We start from the raw sequence: 21,155 nt of genomic DNA, 5'->3' as shown, positions 1-21,155 counted from the left end.
AAGAGGATCTTTAATGAAGCTCTGCTTCCTTGTGAGAGCTTTCATAAAGGAAATGACAGTCAGAAAATCAATATATTTTTTTTTTTTTTTTGCTGGACCTATCCCATATTGTCAATGGGCATCCTGCCAGATTGGATGTATTCACATTTGGTAAATGGCAAAATAACAACCAACGATACAAATTTATTTTAAATTATGGATAATGTAGTATGATCATTTTCACCATCTTCTAGTTCTGCCAGAGCCTTTCTGTTGTGGGATTGTAGAATAAAGTGCAGACAATTTTGCAGCTGTCCAAATATTGAGTCATGATAATCTTGCGCCCTTCACATCCTTCCTTGCACATGCTGATATTCAGCTATTAAGCTGGCTGTTCTAGAAGAAGCACAGAGACTCTTATTTGGTTGCCACTGGTCTTGCAAATTTTCCAAAGGAAACAATTACCTTCATAAGTTTTACATGATTCAAACATGAAAAAAGAAATCAGGATGGCTGGTCACTTTGCTCATTTGTAGCATTAGCAATCAAAATTTTAATTTTTTTGCATACTGCCTCCAAGTATGTTTTAAGTTGAATTGCAGTGGTTTTGGTTCAAGTGGTATTGAAGGCAAGCATTTCAAAATATTACTTGTCTCCATTTTCAGTATAAGCAACGGGGGTAGTAAAAAAAAAAATGTGCCTTTACAGCACTAAAATCTTAAAAATGACAGTATGTTAACCTACATTTTTTTTTTCTTAGAGCATATTCATTCCATGTAAGTGCCGATGGCCAGATGCAGCCTGTCCCATTCCCTCCTGATGCTCTGATTGGCCCAGGAATCCCTCGACACGCGCGCCAGATAAACACACTAAATCACGGGGAAGTAGTTTGTGCAGTAACCATCAGCAACCCCACAAGACACGTTTACACTGGTGGGAAGGGATGTGTGAAAGTCTGGGACATTAGTCACCCTGGAAATAAAAGCCCTGTTTCTCAGCTGGACTGCTTGGTAAGTGATGCAAGAAAAATCCCCCAAAAAACAACTATAGGTTTTATTTATGTATGCTAATGAATCCATTCAATTCTGGGTATTATTTAATGCTGCACAACTTACAGTCCCCTAGTAGTTGATCTGCATCCTAGTAAGATGGGCTTATGACTTCTTTATAAAAAAAATACCATAATGTATAACTGCATTAGCATTTGCTGTCATTTTGTTATATTGTATGATTGCATGATAGAAAAATGTGTTCATTTTCCACCCTTCACCAGTAAATAGGTAAATAAACCAATTGGTTTCTGTGGGATTTGTCTTTATCTCGGTCTTCTAATTTTTACAGGTTCTCCAAGAATATCCAATGTTTTATCATTTAGTATTAGTCATTCTGACCCCTCTGAACTGTGAGTTGTGCAATTGAACTCTGGAAACCATGGGTTGACATTATGGCTTCACATTTTGATGCTAATTAAGAAGAATTATCTCACAACACTAAATTTTCTAGATCCATTTTAAGTACTTGTCTAATGTCATGTAATGTTCTGGCATTACTCCACTATCATTGTCATAACTGCAAATGGCTCATTAAAATCAGGAGGGAATGTTTGTGCTTTTAGAGCTTTCCAGTGTAGTGTTTAACCCATCACCCGTGAGAGTCTTTCGCTTCAGCTTGTTTTTCTAGAGGTGCAAAGGATATTTTAAAATCATCTTAGTCTTTTACAACTCATGTTTAGTCAAGTAAATCCATAAAACACTTTTATGTGAAAGTGACGACAGACTTTGTAAATTCTGCTTATATAGTTTTTAACTAAAGTACCGATTTCACGCCTCAATGCTTTTTTGTTTCTGCAGAACAGAGATAACTACATCCGCTCCTGCAGATTACTCCCTGATGGGCGCACTCTGATTGTCGGAGGGGAAGCCAGCACGTTATCCATATGGGACCTGGCAGCTCCCACCCCACGTATAAAAGCAGAGCTGACATCATCTGCTCCTGCCTGCTATGCTCTGGCTATCAGCCCTGACTCCAAGGTCTGCTTCTCCTGCTGTAGTGATGGCAACATTGCAGTGTGGGACTTACACAATCAGACCCTTGTAAGGTATGTACATCATTGCTCCATAAATATTCACATGAGACTAATAATGTTTGTGGATACATTTTACGTTATTTTTACTTGAATGAAATGTGTGATTTTTTTTTATATTTATGATGTCTGTTTTTCTGTTTCAAAATTTTATAACCTATAACTTTGAAGATTCTCCGATGACTCTGTATGTTGGCCAGTTAGCTAGCATCCCTGCAGAATGACTGCTGGGATAAATTTAGCAAGCAACTTGGAAAGTTGATTGTTTGCAGGCAGTCTGAAGAGAAGATAGGTTTGGAATAAAAGGGAGAAACAATAAAACGGAATCACTGTGAAGATCTATACAGCAGGATGCACAGCCTACATTTGTAATGAGAAAATATAGTGTCTGTATGTACTAGTATTGATTTTATACTATACGCCATATGGCATGCACATTGATTGATGAGATTTTTGTAGAAGCCTATCACATTCACATTTGTGCCTGAAAAATTAATTACTGGAACTTCAACTTTGCATTGCTTTTAATAAGAGCAGAACATCCAGCAATTTATCCAGCATTGTTTTAGAGTTAACTTTAAGAGTTAACTAGAGTTAACTTTAGAGTTAACTTCTTAAATCCTAAAACATATATAATCTAAGCCTAGGTGCATGCATGAGCCTGGCTCAGAAGTTTGTGTCCTCGTGACCAGTATGTCACTAGATCAGGGATAAGGCAGTATGGGGAGGTTCGGAGGCTGGGACGCAGTACAGTCAGTACATTTGTAACTGCACACCTTAGAGTTGGATTTGTTCATATGCCTAATGAACCCCAAACTTTAGGAGTAGGTTGTACCATGGCTGCACGCACTGGTACCTGCAGTGTTTACACTTCTGGATTTTCCAAGCTAGCGGTTTCCTATTTATCTGAAACCAAATGTTGGCGAGCTTGGAGGTCTGTTTTATCAGATCAGCTACCTGGCCCTATGTATGGTATGCCATCCTTACCTGTAATGCACTTGTGCCACTTTCATTCTCTGATAAACATTCTGTCAGACTAAACCAACAATGACCAGAATATCTTCTCTGTGTGCTGCAATGCCTTTCAATGTGTGCATTGTGATCCATCTATAAAACATGTCACTATGTTGTCATTCTCCATTCAGTCTTTTTTTTTTTTTCCTTCTTTTATATCTCAGGGCCAATATATCGAGCATTATCTTCAAAGTACCTTATGCTTCTATCTTGTGACCTCAACTGCAGGAGTAACTTATCTAATGTCTACCACATTTCCGGCCTTTTATATTTCTTTCTTTCCTCATATGCTTTACAGACAGAAGGTGATATCTGAATCAATCAATGAACTTGATAAGAATTGTGTCAGTAGTCTTTGCTTTTGAGGAGTTATCTTGAAAAAAGTATAACATATTCATTAAAAGTGAGCTTGTGCTTAGACACAGACTCCAAAGTAGAGCAAATCTTACTTGCCATGTAATGAGTTTCAGTGGTTAGTAAAAGCAGGTTAATGACATTTGCCTCCTGGACCCTCCTGTCCCCTTTTTATTGCTCTTCTTAGTACTATATGGTCAAATGCTAATCAAAGTTTGGCAGCTTACACAGGTAGCAGCATAAGGGATATATATATATATTAATACTAAACATTAGAACTGTTTGTTCTATTCTTTTATATACATTCTGCCTTTTTTTGGGGTAATATACTTTTATAATTTAAGGTTCCCACGAAGTACAAGTTGGTTTTAATGTTTTTAAGTTTACCCACTGGAACACTCAAATGAAATCAACTACATAAATTCCAGGTATTCAAAGCCTTAGTTCTTTAAAAGGCAGGCACATGCTGAGTAGAAAAGCATTTAAAAGTAAGTACTATTTTATTCTTTGCAGACACAGTAGTTACTCTGAAGAAGTTTGACATGCCCCATTCTGAATCAGGGCTTGAGCCCTCCAATTGCATGAGCTTTGATTGTAGAGCTCAATCTTTCACTCATAAGGGGGCATGTCTGGCTTCTGCATGGGGATCACTGCTTCCACACAAGGAATTGGTCCACAAAAAGTCCCTTCCTTTTAAATTCTAGTAAGGGACATACTTTTTACAGACTGTGGCTGCTTTCTGAAGAATTTTAGCTGTAAGGTTTTGAACACTTTTTTTGATGCACCTTAAAGGTATGTAACTTTAAGCCTAATTGGGCAATAATTATATCAAGTTGCTACTCTGCTTCAGTAATTGGTGTGCCCTCTATTTTTTATTTACATTTTGAATTGTTTATTTTGAGGTTATCTAGATAGTACTGAATGTTTTCAGTATATAATTAGTTGGTAAAAATAACGCCTTTTAGGAATTTATTCACTAAGGGTTATCTACAAGAAGATGGTGTCAAGGAATTGTGGCTAAGTAGGTTTGTTCAGTTCAATTTTAAACAAAATGCCCAAGAGTGATGTATATTATCCATTACATTATACTGGTTTCACCCCCTAAATGCAGTGACATTTTAGATGCCTAGTTTTTTATTATTATTAACTTCTTTTTATATAGCATTAACATAATGTCACAATCTAATCTCCCTACTATAGCCATATGTCATTAACTCAGTCTAAGGCCAGTTTCTGGGGGCAAGCCAAAAAACCTATCTGCATGTTTTTATGTGTTTTAAAGAATGTTAACTGGTGAACTGGAAAGGGCCAATTCTGGTTATTAGACCAATAATGTGCTATGCACTCATTTTCCTAATACTTTTCAGTGCAGCATGTGCCTAAGTATTTATCTTTAAAGAATAAATTTGTATTAAGGCACAAACAAGAGCCTAGCAATGCATCTTTTCCCACTATATTAGAGGGGTAATGGCTAATATTTGCTCATCTAACATATGCCCTGAGCTGTTCATTTCATCTTCAGTCTATGGTGTGAGCTTTAGGTACTTATATCATTGTAGAATATCATAGGAGATCGCATCATTATATTCAAACACCAAACGCAATGTCACACTGAAGACTGCAGACAACAAGAGGAAACATAGGGTCGTTTTTCTTTTTGTAAGAGGATTTACGCAACTGTGTATTCATAGTTTGACTGCTATGGTGCTTAGTTTATGCTTTGATCAGTAATTTTACCAAAACGTGTTACTAGAAAGTGTTACAAATCTTTAAATGAAAATGTAGCCTCATTCGTTCCTGCACACTAATCCCAATGGTTTATCATTGGCAAAATCTTGCTTTAGTTTAGAAGCAGAAACTGTCCACAATAGATGCCTTTTCCCCAGGAAAGTATACTTGCTCAGCAGGGCATAAACCTGGGATCACATACTATGATTTTAATAATTTTAATAACACGTATCAATGTTCTGCAATCCATAAACGTCTCATCTTGACAGACCTGTCAATAGATTGGTTTGTATTTTTCTGCTCACACCTTCAGTGCATTTGTGTCTTCCCTGTAATCTTGAGTGTTGCAAATCAATGAACATCACAATAATTTCTTGCATGCAGGCATTTGAGAACCCAAAAAGGTGTCGGCGGATAAAATGGCCGATTTGTCTCTCTTTTTCATGGAATGATTGCCCTTAGTGAGCAGTAATACCAGAGAGGGGGAAATTACATGGTGCCTGATTAGTAAAGATTTCTCTCTTTGCACAGGTTAATACTGATTTCTCAGGCACTTTGGCACTTAAACTTAAATAGGTTCAAAGTCAAAAATTACAGACCAAAAAAAAAAGATACAACGTAATATTATAGATTATTTTTAGTGAATGTCTTCGGATCTCAGAGTTTCTGTATAGGCAGTGTACTATATTTTCCAGTGTACTATATATTCCAATACAATGCCAGTGCATGTGATTAATAGAAAATGGATCATATATTCATCCCCATAAAAATATTGTAGCCTTACAGAATGCTCTCTGTCACAATTTATATATTTATAACACATTAGAAACTATCCTAGTTCATTGTAGGCTTTGATGTAGTTCCTTTTTATATCTTTTGTGTAATAAGACACGCCCATGTCCATTGGCTCCCCACTCACACATTGTTTTGTGCAGAGCCTGGCGCCAAGTTATTTATTGTTTCTCAAAGTATCATGGAACAGACATGCAAGAAATAGTTAAGTTGAGTTCAGTCTAACAGATATGCTGATAGATTTACAATGCTGGGAGGCTAACATGTTTTGAAATGGCTAATCCCACTAGCTTCTGGATGTTCTAGGTCAGCACAAACCTGTTTCTTTTGCTTCCTCATCATCTGATGTCCTAGTTGATAATAAGGAAGAAAAACTGGTTTTCAGTTATTGCAGAAAAATAAGCCAATATGACAGGAGCATATTACTGCTAGCATGTTTTCTTTGAAATAAGGTGTGGGATGTTTGTCATTTTTTGCTCTTTATATAATTTTGTTTTATTATTCTTTGTCACAGGATTCTTTTTCAAAGGCATTTGAAAGTCTAACCCAAATTATTCTCAATGTTTTTACTTCAGAAGAACTTCTAGAATAATTCTCCAAGACCTGGAAATTATTATATGGGGAAAATTCCCCTTACACTAGTGTTCATCTTACAGAAGCAGTCTGCATCCCTTAAAGATGGCTAGGATGATCTCTGGTGTCATCCTGCGTGCTTTGCCAAGTTATGTTGGCTTAAGAACTATGCAGGCTACAGCAAATGAAAAATGTCAGTCACCCATGGCTCATAGAACCCCTAGTAACCTAAAGGCACCCCAAGGTTACGTAGAACCCTGGTTGAGAATGACTGGTCCATTTGCTGGTCTTTAATTTGCAAATAAGTTAGCCGACTTAGAATTTATAGGCACGTATTGTATTATTTTGAAAAACAGTGCTGCTAAAATAGTAATTACCATCCCTTCATCCTGACCTACTAGCTTTAAGTGTATGTCAAAGCAAGATGATGATGATGATGATAATATTAAAAATACATGTAAGTGCATGTAAAATGATTTACTTATATGGTATCCACGTGTGAAAAGTGCAAAGAAAAGATTTATATACAGATCATCTCTGCAATACATATGTATTTCCTATTTTTTTTTTTATCCCTTTAAAGACCCTGCAAGTAGAAAAAAAAAACCTTGTTTATATGCCAGAAAAGGGTGAAGACTGCTAATTGGATTTCTTAAAGGAAAATGTGAAGTATGCATAAGGCACTGGACAACTTTGAATCTCTGGCAAGATCAAAAGGGTTTCTTGCTCTTAAAATGGTTTTCTTAGATCTGTTTTATAAGTGCATATATTACAAAACCATTTATAAGCTCATTGTTAAGGCTTATTTTAAATATTAGAGTCATTTGACCCACAGTATGACTTTAAATTATCTGGCTTTTCATTGACCTTATTGATTTCTGTTACTTGGGTAGAATTTCATGAAGCCAGTTCATTTTCAGTTTTCATTATACACCTTTTACTTATAGCAGAGCAAGCTTCTTATACAGTTCTGATAGCAAAGAAATTAGGGTTAACTTTCTAATGGGGCACTTTCTGTAACAATTGTCTGAGGGGAATTCTCACTTTGAAGCGATTTTGAAGAGAAAGCCCAACGCTGCACAGCAGATAATAAACTGACAGGTGTTTTACCCTGCTCTATCTAAAATAGTTTTTTTGTGATTTTGTACTATCCTTTGCCCATTAAAAAAATCATTGTGTACCTACTAAAAATTTTTCTTAGTTTTTAAAAATTCCAATTTCTGATATTTGTTTTTTTTTTAATCCCCTTTTGGGTATGGGAGGGTTAACCTGGAATACACCTTAAAGTGATACTGTGATAAGGACTGCCTGCATCCCTCATAACTGTGACATTTATTGTTTTAATTGTTGCAGTTGTATATTTACATATTTCATGCCTCAGTAGTTAGATTTTGCATGCTTATGTTGTGTTCTGGAATTCCCCTGCAGTCATTTCTGTTTATCACCAGACACTCTGCTTCTATAAGCTAGTAGAATTGTGTGTGGTTTGTATTCAAGATTTTTTTTTTTTTTAACCTTCGAGTGAAGTATGACAAATGGCTACATACATAAATTCAAACTGATCTACCTGCCCACCAATGTATAGCATGCAGACTTCAAAAGTGAACAGAATCGTACAAAGGTCTGACCATTTATTATTCTCAGCTGCAATTATCCGTTGGTTTCTTCTATTTGTGCACCTCATATGGTCATACGTGTAATGTGAAATCCTGTACCTCTGGTAATGTTCTGATCACCACAGAAAGCTAAGGTCCTCTAAAGCTGGGAAGCTCAATATAAATCTTGGCTTTCCACAGAAGATCCGACACTCTTGCAGTAGGAGTCTCTAGATCGTGTTTCTCAACCAGGGTTCTTCCAGAGATTGCTAAGGGTTCCTTGAGCCATGAGTAATTTTATTCTCCTCAGGTGAATTAAAATGACACCAATGGTCCTTTTATCTACCTGACATTCTTCCCATTGGCCAGAAATGTAAGGAATGGTTCCCACAGACATTTGGGCTAATGTACTGTAAGCAGTGGATACAGTAGGTGTAGGGGTTCCTTAAGATCTAAAAGTTATTTCATGGGATCGCTCTATGATAAAAAAGGTTGAGAAAGGCTGTTCCAAAAAGAAACATCACATTATTGCAATATGGCATTCAACGGTGTGGGAAATCCTGCAATACTTTAGATTTAGAAAAACATTTCATACATTTTTGTGTTGTGCTAGTATGGGCTAGTGTTGAATGAGTGAAGAAAGTAAATAGCCATCAGATGACATGGCTGATATGAATGAATAACAAATAATCCAAACTATTTTTTTATCATTGTTAGGAGTATTGGCAGACATATTGATTGGAAATTGTAGCTTTAAGGTTTTCCATGTGTTTGGGGCTAAAGCACAACCCTTCTGTAAAGTGATACAAGCATATTGATTTGATGTGGATTGTATCAGTAGAGAGTTGTTTAGCTTGGCAGCCCTGTTATAGAATTCATCAGTCACAATGGCAAGCAATGCACTTCTGTGTTATGGAAACGCTGTGTGCATATAGGATTCTGTATCATTTTAAGTATGTGACATAACCAGATGCTATCATTTAAGTAGACAAAAGCTTCAGGGTGTTTGGCGCCGCCATCTCTTTTGTCTGAAGGTTTTATTGTAACCACATGCTGGAAATGGTGGGAGGTATGATCATAGAGAGACTGGATCATAGATTTGCATAAAAAAAGAATAGATGACCCCTACCAGCAAACAAGTGAAACACTTGAAGTCTGGTTGCTATGGACAATGAATTGTTGTTGCAAATAGCTTTTGTCTCAATAATTGAATAATTAAAATATTTAGTGGTTTGCCATACAACAATTTAACATAATGGTTCACCTGAAAGTAAAAAAAAAAAAAAAAAATTGGGATTCCCTGTCCCTAAACTACCTAAAATTGTACTACCTGCCGGAAAAAATACACATATTCTTTTCAGATTATTTGCAAATACCAAAATAAATGTTGATTTTAAAATGTATTTGTCCTTTTGACATGAAGCCCCTAAAATTAACCAACTACCTTTAGGAGTCCCATAGTTAATTGGAGTTCACCTGAATGTAATTGGTTTTACATGAATAAAAATAAATACATCTGTATAAAGGCTTTTGTTATTATATTCATATTGCAGTTGATGGTCAAGTTTTAGAATAAAAACAATTAATAAAAAAAGTAAGCTTATTATGGGAGACACATCTTTATGTATGAATGCACTATTCTCCTTCTCAGACATCACATCATCTGTTATGACAAACCATCAACAGCAAGATTGTTTGTTGTTTGTAAAATGAGCTTTAATAATACAAATCATTGTATGTTGTGGCATATGTCTGTATATTTACATTGGAACATTGTGTATTGTTTCATTTTTGTAAAAGTGTCTGTTAATTTCAGGCAATTCCAGGGCCACACAGATGGAGCCAGCTGTATTGACATTTCAAATGATGGTACCAAACTTTGGACGGGAGGTTTGGACAACACAGTGCGATCCTGGGACCTGCGTGAAGGACGACAGCTACAACAACATGACTTCACATCACAGGTATGATAAAATCAGAATATACTGACCCTATTAATGATATTATATGAGTCAGAGTCTTAAAGGATTTCAGAAGGCAATCAAATCTGTCATTCCATGCCTACTGGAAGAGCTTTGTGTTTTAATTACTGCTGTAGTGGTGTTGCAGGTGACTCAGATTTCCAATGACGTATAGAATTTTCTTATTTTACTTAGGTCAAGATCAGACAGCAACTTTTTTTTTCTATTCTTCTTCTTACAATTGAGATAAACACGTTGAATACTTTGATCGTGTTTAACTGCTGTTTGTCCTGGCCATGGCCCAGGTCTCACTGTTGTTTAAAAACATTTTATACGCTTCATAGGACAAACACAAGGTTATTTTCATTTATTGAAGAAAACCTCAAGTGAGAAATATGTGTGAACTGGGATTACCACCTTCTAAAAGTACTATTTGTCTGGCTAACTGTGACTTTGGTGCTTTCAGAGCCATTACCCTGGAAAAGTCAATTGGCATAAGTTGCAGCTGCTGATCTGTGTCATTGACTTAATAATATGCCCATTAAAAATGTTTGCAAGAAAAACCCTACGCAATGATAGCTTCCCCATGTTGCTTTATAGGGGCACTGTGCCCCAACCCTTGTTCCTTCCAATGATCAAGGAACAGTTTTCAGGTCTGAGCACTACATTTTAGTAGGTTGTTACCTGCTCCCCTATACTCAGAAGGACCAAGTTTTACTACACAGTATTCTCACCAGACATTTTTTTTAACCTGGGTGTAAAAGAAGACAGGTGGTGCCCCCTGTATTGTGAGCCAGCTTTTCAGTAACCACCAAAAAACTGCTGGGTGGTGTGCCCGGCTAAAAGGGCCAGGGGAGATCACTGCTACAGCTCCAGTGGTAGAAAAATACGCACAATGTAAAGACAAAGTGACCAATTCTATTGGGTCTGCATGGCTGAAAGGAACTGACAGCATACATAGTTGAACAATTTGTTAGCAAAATTAAAGAAATAGTGATACTTGATCATCTAGGTATATCATTTTCCCTGTGATACTATAAAATAAGATTTTTAATTTTTTTTTTTTTGCTCAAAGATTTTCTCCCTGGGATACTGTCCAACTGGTGAATGGCTGGCAGTGGGTATGGAGAACAGCAATGTAGAGGTGTTACATGTCACCAAGCCTGATAAATACCAGCTACATCTTCATGAAAGCTGTGTACTCTCCCTCAAGTTTGCCCATTGTGGTAAGTATTTATTTGCTTGTTTTGCCTGTATATCTCATCTGTTTCAGTTTGCTGCTCTTCCCTGGTATAGACTTCTGATGCCAAAGTGTTGATTTCTTGCTCATGAATTTTTCAGAGGATTACAGGGGATAAGGTGGCTCAGTGTGGAGTCACTGTAATGCAAGTGAGCTGTAACCTTAAAGAGCCTTTTTAACTCTGTGCTGCTTCATTTATAAAACACCCATGTCACACAATTGTAAAGGAAAATGAAACTGGATATTTTAGTGTTTTAGTTATGCATGACTTGCTGTCTGTGGGTACTGCTTTTTCCACTTTTTTTATTGGTGCATTTTGCTTCCAGTTAAGAGACTATATGTCTAGAGCCCTTTATGGAATAGGTGATGGAACTTTCTTTATGAAAACAAATGCTAAGAAAACAGAAGTGTTTTAACATATTAAGTGATTACTTCCTAATTCTGGTCTTTTACAAAGAAGAAGCTAAAGGAAGTTTCGATGTATCTGTTTTTGTTGCCACCTCCTCTCCTTTTTTGAGGGTTTCTGTTACATCTTCATTTTTTGTATTTGACTTAACTTGGCTTATTTCATACCTTTAGTTAAAACTGGACTACAGCCTTACCTGCAGTCTTCCACAGTTGTATAGGCTGCAGAAAGTCAGATTTTATTTTTGGGGGTGAATAGTCGGCACCTTTCATTTACTGGTTTTGAATTTATTTAATAATGGAAGCTCAACATCACATGTTGGGTTTTACCTAGGGATGTCTGCATGCAAATTTAGCTTGTCTAAAAGTGTCTGCTGCTCTAACAGACATCTTCCCATTAAGTCATTGTTATATTTCCCTAACTCTTCTCAAATGCTAGCCCACTGGCTGATGGCTCTTGAGAGGAGTCCTGGGACGCATGGTACTGTGACATTTTCACATACCTATGACAAGGTAATAAAAACCAACTGGAAAACCAGTTTCATTTGTATCGAGTAAAAATATAAAGTATAAAAGTATTGTATCAAAATAAAAATAGATTAAATCATTTTCCCCCACTTCACAATAACATTCTTCTTTTTTCTGATGCAGGAAGAGAGAGAATTTATAGTTAAACTATTGTGATATATTCCTCTTGTGTTCTCTGCTTAGTCATGGAACATCCTAAAACTGTAAACAGTGTAATCTGGTAAAATAAATCACACTTAAGTGTGATTGGTAATTTGGATTTGTTTTTTTTTCAGTAAGGCTGGTTGATCTTTCATTTGTCAGATTTCCTCCAACTAGTTTTCCACTTGCACATTGTGCAAAGGTCAAGCCTGTGCAAGAAATACTGACATAGTACAGTCAGAAATATCACTGTCATTGTTTTGTTTGTTTTTAGGTAAATGGTTTGTGAGCACTGGAAAGGACAACCTTCTTAATGCCTGGAGAACACCTTATGGAGCCAGTATATTCCAGGTAAGGTTTGTTGACATTATTGATTATCATTGCGTATATGTCACCATGCATTTTGTTTGCACTGTTAATAACCTTGTGCATGTACACGTTTACCAGCAAATCCAAGGACATAATGTAATTCACCTTAGCTGCAGAAATGCCTTGTGTCTGCTAAATCCTATCACTAACTATGTCAGCCATTGCGTGACTTGGTTGGGTAGCAAAGAAAAAAAAAACTGTAAAATGTACAAGGAGTTGTATGCTTGATAGCCGTTACTAATGCCATTTTTGTACATATTATAGATCTGTAGCAACTGATAAGTCACCTCTACATAATTAAAAGATGGAAGGACAAAGGGAAAATATTACCAATTTAAATTCAGCTCCTGATTACTTTCTTACAATTTTTCATAAACGTGCAAGCTTATGAAATCAATTTCAAGTAATATCCGCTTTTCTGAGATATGCACAGCTAAAAGTCCATTGATGGGCACGGTAGTTTTTCCTCACTTTCAGATAAAGCTTGTATGTGTTTAAGCTAAGCGCTTCACTGGAAAACCATTGTCACTGGATATATGCTATTTATAAATTACATTGTGCTGTGGTGAGCAAGAAGATCAAGAAATGTAATACTGTAGAGCCTCACTAGGATGTCACTCAGAAATGCTTTACTCTGTAAGAACAGAGTCAGTAGTTTATTACCATACAGCAAATCCTAGCCCTTGTAACGATTAGTTTTTGTCTGTTGATAGGCACATTAGAATAGTATAGTTTTATTTTTTAAGAAATATGGTTACGATTTATATATTTAACGTGCCCAAGTATAAAGTATGGATTGGGTCACTTCTATTACTCATTCACGGGTCTGTACATTTCGGCTAGAGCTGTAGATCTCTGTAAACATTTTTTTTTTCAACCCAGAAGCAAAGGAGACTGTGAAAACTTTGTAAAATGTTTCAGATAGCTCTTCCTACTGGTTGCATATGAAAACATACAAAATTGCATATTTACCTGTCTGAAAACCAGAATGTTATTCTTGGTCCCAGTTTTGATAAAGAAAATATATAAAACTACCATATATTCCCTTATTTTATTGCATCTTCTATGAATCATGTTGGAAAACACTTGGTAACGTTCATATACTAAATAAAAGTGTTATTTGGAGGCTACATTAAATCAAACCATAAATATTTGCTAAATGTTCTGCTGAAAAATGTAAGGCACTATGAACTGTATGGATAAAAGAGGAAATAATGCACTTACATGACTAAATAAAAGTACAAAGCCGCAGACTAAGTGATGTTGTACACACCATAAAGCTTAGTTTGACCTACAATATCTTTATAATAGTTCAGGTGAAATAATGTGTAAAATGTAAGAGACGTGTGTCTATCCCTTCAGTTGCATAGATTCATATAAAAGCTTGGTATTATAGATATTATTGAATGTCTTTTCATGCAAACATTTATTGGAAGAACAGCTTATATGACTATGTAAAATATTTTTAAAATAGAAGCAGGAAATGTTTGCAAGTGCACACATACAATGATTATGTGAAATTGATTAAATTAGAATGACAAATGTGACGTATGAGAATGACAATGACAGATGTGACGAAAGATTGTTTTGAGGCTAAAACATTTCAGTACCACAGATCAATTTGTGCCACAGGTCTGTTAAGAATATTGCTGTACTAAAATGTAAAGTATATTTCTAAGAGAAGCCAATCCGTAAGTCTATGAGTTGCCTAACATAGGGCTACACAGACACATTTTAGAAGCTTAATTGTGTTACTAAATCTCATGAGATCAATCTCTATGTATGAAATGACTTAAGCTGTTACATTTAGTAACAGCCTTTTAGTAGCAATATTGAGCGATTGATCTCCCGCAATCTTACAATGCCACAATTTAATTGCACAGTGGAAACTATTAGCAATGAATCTGCTCTCTTCTCCTCCATGGAGTTCATTGAAAGTGGAAAACGAAATTCTGAACCATTTTCATTTACAAGATTTTCTAGTTTACTGTAGGGCAGTGGTCACGGATCACAAAATCCACTGTCTCTGGACCGCGCATGTGTGCGGGGAGGCGTGTGTCACTCAAAGGGGATGAAACTTCTCCTAGAGTGAGGTCATAACCTGCCCACTCTCCTATCACATGCTCAGACAAGAGACACAACCTGGCCACTGCCCTGAGCCTGCAATGCATACGGAAGACTTGGTCCGCGGCTCTGGCCGGTGTGCCCCTCCCAAGTGGGGTCCTTCTCTTGACCCCGCTGGGGGTGCACTGGCTACAGTCACAGACCACCGCTGGTCTCCATGCTCTTGCGGCCCAACTGTCAGACAGTGCCCACTAGTGGACCGAGGGTTGGGGACCCCTGCTGTAAGGGATTAATTCCATGAAAATCTTTTAAAGTGGAATTAAAGTTTTACTATTAAATTCTGAAATCAGACAGAGCTTTAATGCATAAAGGGACAGGTGATGTTCCTTCTGCAATAAAACATACTTACCTGCCAGAACACGCTCTTTGATTGCTGAGCTACAAATTCAGAGCTCAGTGTACAAAGCTAGGGTACCCATCCCGGCTTCTCTTCCACTTGCCTGCAAGGGAATTATGTCATCCCAGTCTGGCTAATCAAAATGGCCAAAGATCGAAACACAGAACAGAAGATGGTATTGCCCTACAAAAAAAACGGGGTCAGGTGAGTGTATTTTAGTTGTGATCAGGCAGTTTTTTTTATTGCAGAAAGGGGCACTGCCTGTCACTGAGACTAAGCACCCAAGTGTTCTTTTAAGGGCTATATATATATATATATATATATATATATATATTTACACACATACCTCCACATTACCACTCTTGCTTTTACACATCTGCAGGTTTCCAGGAAGCATATTTTGCATGAGGGTTGGTAAATCTACTTTTCATTTTCTTAGTTTGACAGTGTTTACCTGAGCTAAACAAATCTGAAAATTTGGGAAAAGGATCTGTTTTAGAAGCAGCCATCTCTGCCTGTTCATTGTCTTGTATTCCGTTTCTTGGAGAGAATCTCTCATCTCACTGTTCATTGTTTATTATTTCCCACAGTCCAAAGAATCGTCATCTGTGCTGAGCTGTGACATCTCTGCGGATGATAAATACATTGTTACTGGATCAGGGGACAAGAAGGCTACAGTCTATGAAGTTATTTATTAGAATCAATTTCAGACTGCCATCAGGATGCTTTTTAGTAGCACTTTCTGTAAAATCACACCTTTTTTCTAACCAAGGACCTGATCTACCCACCATACCAAGCTCATACTATTTCTTTCTTTGCCAAATGAGTTCCTCAGTTTCCTATCTTGATGTAAATACTTCTACTATGAACTTTAAAACCAAATCTTCACATAAATGTGTGGCTGTCACACAGGAAGAATATACTTCTACACATCGAGCTGAAATTCTTGGATTCTGTATTATAGTTGTAACATATTTATTTTGTGAAAAAAAAAAAAAAAGAAAAAAAAACTTTCTAAAATAAGAACAGAATTTGGAAAAGTGGTCTGTCCTGGCTACAAAAATGAAGGTGAGTCAATTTTTCATTGTTTAGCTAATACTCTAAAAACAAACAAAAGTTTAAAGTAAAACTTGAGCCAAAACTGTTGATGGTTTATGTATGCCTTTTGCAGTTGAGTTGCAGGAAAACTGCATATTGTGTACTATATTATATATATATATAATATCATTTTTTTTGTAGGCATTATATTTGGTGTACGTTGGCTTTTCGTTCTTTATCTTACATGTCAGTTCTTAAATACATTGACCTATAGCAACCAATCACAATCTAACTTGTCCTGGTCTCACTTTAAGAAATTGAATTCGGATTTGTTAGTATGGTTATTTGCTCTTCTTAACAAGACCCAGAAAAAAAGTGGTTGATTCCTTTTACTTTGGATGCATAAGTCAATTTATTTTTTGTCATAATTTTAGGCATATATTGTTATTCTAGCTCTTTAAGCTGCACCTGTTGTTGCTTTCTCCTGCTTTAAGTCTCAACTTTAGAATGGATTAGGTAAAATTCCAGAATCCTAACACTCGTTTTTGGATCCTTGAGTTAGCTGTATCAGAAGAATATTCTAATTACCCATATTTACTTGTGTCGCTTCCATGTTCTGGAAAGAATCAGTTAATGAATCCCTGGCACCAGCTTTCTGTTTTCACAGCCTTGACAGGCATTCTGCAACTAAAAGTTTAAGTTTTGTTTCGAAACAGATGCTCAAAGTTGTTTATAATTTATTCATCTGGCGCCAACCTTATAAGAAAGAAATGAGAGAATTAAACATCAAAGTTTTACCGGTTCACATATTATATTTGTACCATTACAGTCAGATGACAATGCATTACTGTCCTTGTTAACCAGCTTAGAACATAATGCACTGCTTTCCTAGAATATACCCAATGCTGTATGTATTTGAACTCTTTGTGGTAAAAACAAAGGTTTGTACTTGTTAAGAAATTCTTTTAGTAAGTCAGGACAAACTAATTGACAGAGTGTAGCTATACAAGGCCCAGTAACAAAAGTATTAGTACGGCCCTTGGAGTCTCTGACCTCTCTTTAGGAGGCTACTGGTTCAATGAATTTGACAATAGGTTCTGCAATGCTGTCCTGTACCACGTGAGCATTTGATTTATAAATGGAACACACACATTAACACATTAAACCAACACACATGCCTTCCAGCATACCATAACACAGAATAACACATTAAAATGCATTGTGGACACATTGGGGAAAACAATGATGCATGTTTTGATATCTTTTATGTTCTGGTGTGTTGGTAGCCCATTCATATGAATTGACTTCCCTAATGTAATGCACTTTTGTGATCAACATAATGAAAGTTGTGAATGAGCTCTTAGAATTCTTTACAGAGGGGTTTCAATTTTTGTTTATTTAGGACTATAAGCAGGAGAGAAGATTAGTTTTATCTATCAAACACCCATATGTGTAACCATACCCTTAACTTTGTATCTAGTTGTTAAACTGTTCCTCATTTTCTCTAATACCAAACTTTAAACCATTATTCTTTACCATTGTGCACCTTTGCCAATAGTTTTATGGTGGGAAGCTCACATTTTACTTTGCCTGCTTCTGTTAGTTCTTCCATTTTGCAATGAAATTCCTTAATAACATTACTGCTAATTGATAGCCCTTAACAGATGGAAAGTTTTCTGCTTCCTCGTTATTCTCCATACGTGGCCTGCTTATAAGAAGGTCCTTTGCAGGATTCATATTTTTAGTTTTGAAGGTCTCTACAAGCAAAACAATTTAACCACTAATTCTTAGTGGGAATAATAGCAAGCAAAACAAAGACTAATTTGAACTGTCTAAAATGTTTAGCACACAAGCATAGAAAATAAAAGGATTATATTTGTATCAGACAATAGTTCCAACTCCTGACCTCTCTCTTCTCAGCTAACCACCACAAATTCCCCTCTGGCCGATTCAATGTGCAGTTGGAAAAACCACTGCTGTGATGAAAGATTCTCATACTGGTTATTACAGAGGATTAGAGGCCGGTAGGGGCAGCTCTAGCACAAAGGCCACATTTCAGCCATGCCACGCTTGTCAGATGGTTACTGTGTTATGCTGTATTTCCAAAACAAGACAGGAGCGCTAGGCTACAATTATGTAAATATACAGTCTTCATGATGTGTAATCATTTTTACCTTGTGTCAAAATATATTTGCATGCCGGCAGCACTACCATAACTAGTAGGGGATGGCTTCCAACTAGACATGATTATAAAAAAAAAAAGTCCATGGTAGGATTTTTTCTTTTTAACTTGTTTAGAGAAAGTGAATTTATCAGGATAAAGCCACATTTTATAATGAAATACTAATTGTATCCTAAACTAATTACATATTTTTAGGTTGAGGGTAATTAGAGAACCTGTGAATACTGTTACTCATTAGGGTCTTTATGATTCCAAGGAAAAACATTTTCTACTAATGACTGAGATCTGTCTGGCAATCAACAAATATTTAAGGTGATATCCTGTCCTATTTAAGATATGCATGGCTGGTGCTGTTTGATAGTCATGTTGCCTGTTTCTCTATTTCATGCACCATTAAGAAATGTGTGTATTGCACTTAACACTCTGAGATTTGGCTTGATAATCAAAATAGTTATGCTTTCCTTGAAGTAAGTAGTAAATGTAGTGGTAGCTTTCCTCAATGAATTTGTGATTTAAGATACCCTTGGTTGGGTGGTTGCCAACCCCGACATAAGTCTGAGAAAACCCAAAAGAACCAGAGGGCAAAAGTGGGTATTGTAATAATGATGAAATCTCATAAAACAATACATTTCATATATTATCAACACATCAAACTCATATGGTAGGAAAATAGCAAAACATCAACAGTTTGTTTGCCAAAGTAATTGGCACTAGACAGTAAATAGCAATGGGTGGTTTACACAAAGAAAAGTTCATAAATTACAGTATCCGCAAGTTGGAGCTCACCAGGGTGATACTGCGAATACCTGACGCTTTTCGCCTGACAGGCTTCCTCTGGGATGGTTGCACAGATGTGAGGTACTGTTAGGTAATGCTCTGCATCTTACTGATATATATGTAGATGGGTCAGTTTTCACCTAGTATAGGAATGAAGTGTTTGCCCTAATGATTGATGCCTTGTTCAGATAGTGTAAGATTCTCCTAAATTTAGTTTGAGAACAGGAGATAAGTCATTAATTGGGGGACACGCATTAAGATGATCATGATCATGATGGTGGTGGTGGTTGTAGTGGGGTGTTGTCAACTATCCCCTACTCAGTTCAACTTGAAAAAAGTAACATTTTGTCTTTACATAAATCATTTCCCAATATATCGTACAATTAAAACCCCGTCCAACAAGTGATTCCAACAGTCTTGGCAATGTCATTCATGGAATAATTATTGCATTGCATGTAGTGTCTTAATTGGCTGCATTTTGGCCATGTATGGTTACCGTTTGAACAGAAAGAATTTGAGAATAGAAACCTGCCCACAGCAGTTGTGTGGTAAAGTTTTGCCTTTAAGGTTGTTTGACATCAAAATGATACTTCATTTAGCAAGATGGCTTGTGGTCAGTTCTGTGGATTTTAGGGCTGGGTCCCAAGTTTCGTTCCGCATGATACACCAGATGGTACACCATCTGCAGGAAGTTTCCACATTTTGCTTTTTTCACTGTGTCAGTCAGATTGTGGAAAGTATGTTGTACTGTAGGTTCAAACAGGGACTTGAATGATATTTGTCATGTAGAACACAGTTGTGTTGCCACCATACAATCATAAAATCAAGGTCTTAAATCCAGCAAAACGCCAGTTAAAAATCATAATCTTTAGTTGTACAATTTTATGTATACATGTCTGAACAATGACTTGTTTAGCAATCTAAATGATGTGGTTTGTAAATTTAAGAAGTTTTTTTTCATTTTTTTTTTTTGCAGACAAAGACAGACCTTAACCCCAAGTAATTCAGCATTTCCCTCCTGGATAGTTTACAGCGTGACCAGTTACCACAGGAATTCTGTTTTGTCATTACTGGTTTACCGAGTGAGAAGTGCCACAGCAATCCCATAGGGATTCATTCTCAACATGGTTCCAACATCACCACCAACAGATGACATGCAAGGAGATGCAAGCGAATGTAACACTTTCATGGAGGGAATCTTCATTTCTAGCCTTCTCATCTGATATTAGAGACACACTGAGCCACTATGCCTCAGACAATATTTTAAATTTTTATGTCATTGTTGCTGTTTAATTAATATGTGATTCTTTTTGTATTTTTACTTTTTTTGTTATTTGAAATGCTTTAAAATTCTTAAAGTCTGTGGATCTGCTGATGTACAGTGCCTTTGCTGCTATGGATCAAAATCAAAAGGACATTGTAGATAAATTTTACCGTATACGTAGAAATGACTTAATTTCCTACTAGAAATGAATCAATACTGAAAGTTGGACTGTTCTACTGAACTTGCAAAATGTGGTAGCAAAAAAATGGTGTTTTCAGTACACAGTGTTTGATGTCATTAACAGTTTCGTAATAATCTACAGTGTAGAAAGATTTTGATACTAAATTGTGTCATTGTACATAATTATATTACATTGTTGACCACAAGTACATATATTATACTAGATTGTTTGTGCATTCAGACTTTTAAGCATTAAACTTAAGTAACTTCTAACAATTTTGTGAACATGTGTTTGTTAACAAAATCTGTTCTATAATTAACCTTCTTCAATTAATTAGTCATTATACTGTATCTTTTGGACACTTAACAGCACTGCAAGATTCACCCATAAATCCTCCACTAATTGCACTTTTTTTTTTTTCATTTGACATTATCTGGAACATCTCCCAGAGAAATTTTGGTCTTAATTTTTTTAATTAGGCTACATCATT

At 36.2% G+C, this 21,155-nt stretch overlaps 1 protein-coding gene across 3 annotated transcripts in view; it reads left to right on the top strand.

The window, feature by feature from the left end:
* LOC140325967 (transducin-like enhancer protein 4) overlaps window positions 1-20,940 on the top strand; it is a 92,012-nt gene extending 71,072 nt beyond the window's left edge. For all 3 annotated transcript variants that reach the window (XM_072404110.1, XM_072404109.1, XM_072404108.1), the window contains 7 exons: window positions 740-989; window positions 1,830-2,077; window positions 9,935-10,082; window positions 11,155-11,305; window positions 12,668-12,744; window positions 15,814-16,291; window positions 20,197-20,940. In XM_072404110.1, coding sequence (XP_072260211.1) covers window positions 740-989; window positions 1,830-2,077; window positions 9,935-10,082; window positions 11,155-11,305; window positions 12,668-12,744; window positions 15,814-15,921 — 982 coding nt within the window. In that variant the 3' untranslated portion in view covers window positions 15,922-16,291; window positions 20,197-20,940. The remainder of the gene's footprint in view (window positions 1-739; window positions 990-1,829; window positions 2,078-9,934; window positions 10,083-11,154; window positions 11,306-12,667; window positions 12,745-15,813; window positions 16,292-20,196) is intronic.
* The last annotated feature ends 215 nt before the right edge of the window (window positions 20,941-21,155 follow it).

Source organism: Pyxicephalus adspersus, chromosome 3 (genome assembly GCF_032062135.1).
Source record: "Pyxicephalus adspersus chromosome 3, UCB_Pads_2.0, whole genome shotgun sequence".
NCBI lineage: Eukaryota > Metazoa > Chordata > Amphibia > Anura > Pyxicephalidae > Pyxicephalus > Pyxicephalus adspersus.
The sequence above is the reverse complement of the archived record's forward strand: the minus strand, read 5'-3'. Positions and strand labels throughout refer to the sequence as shown.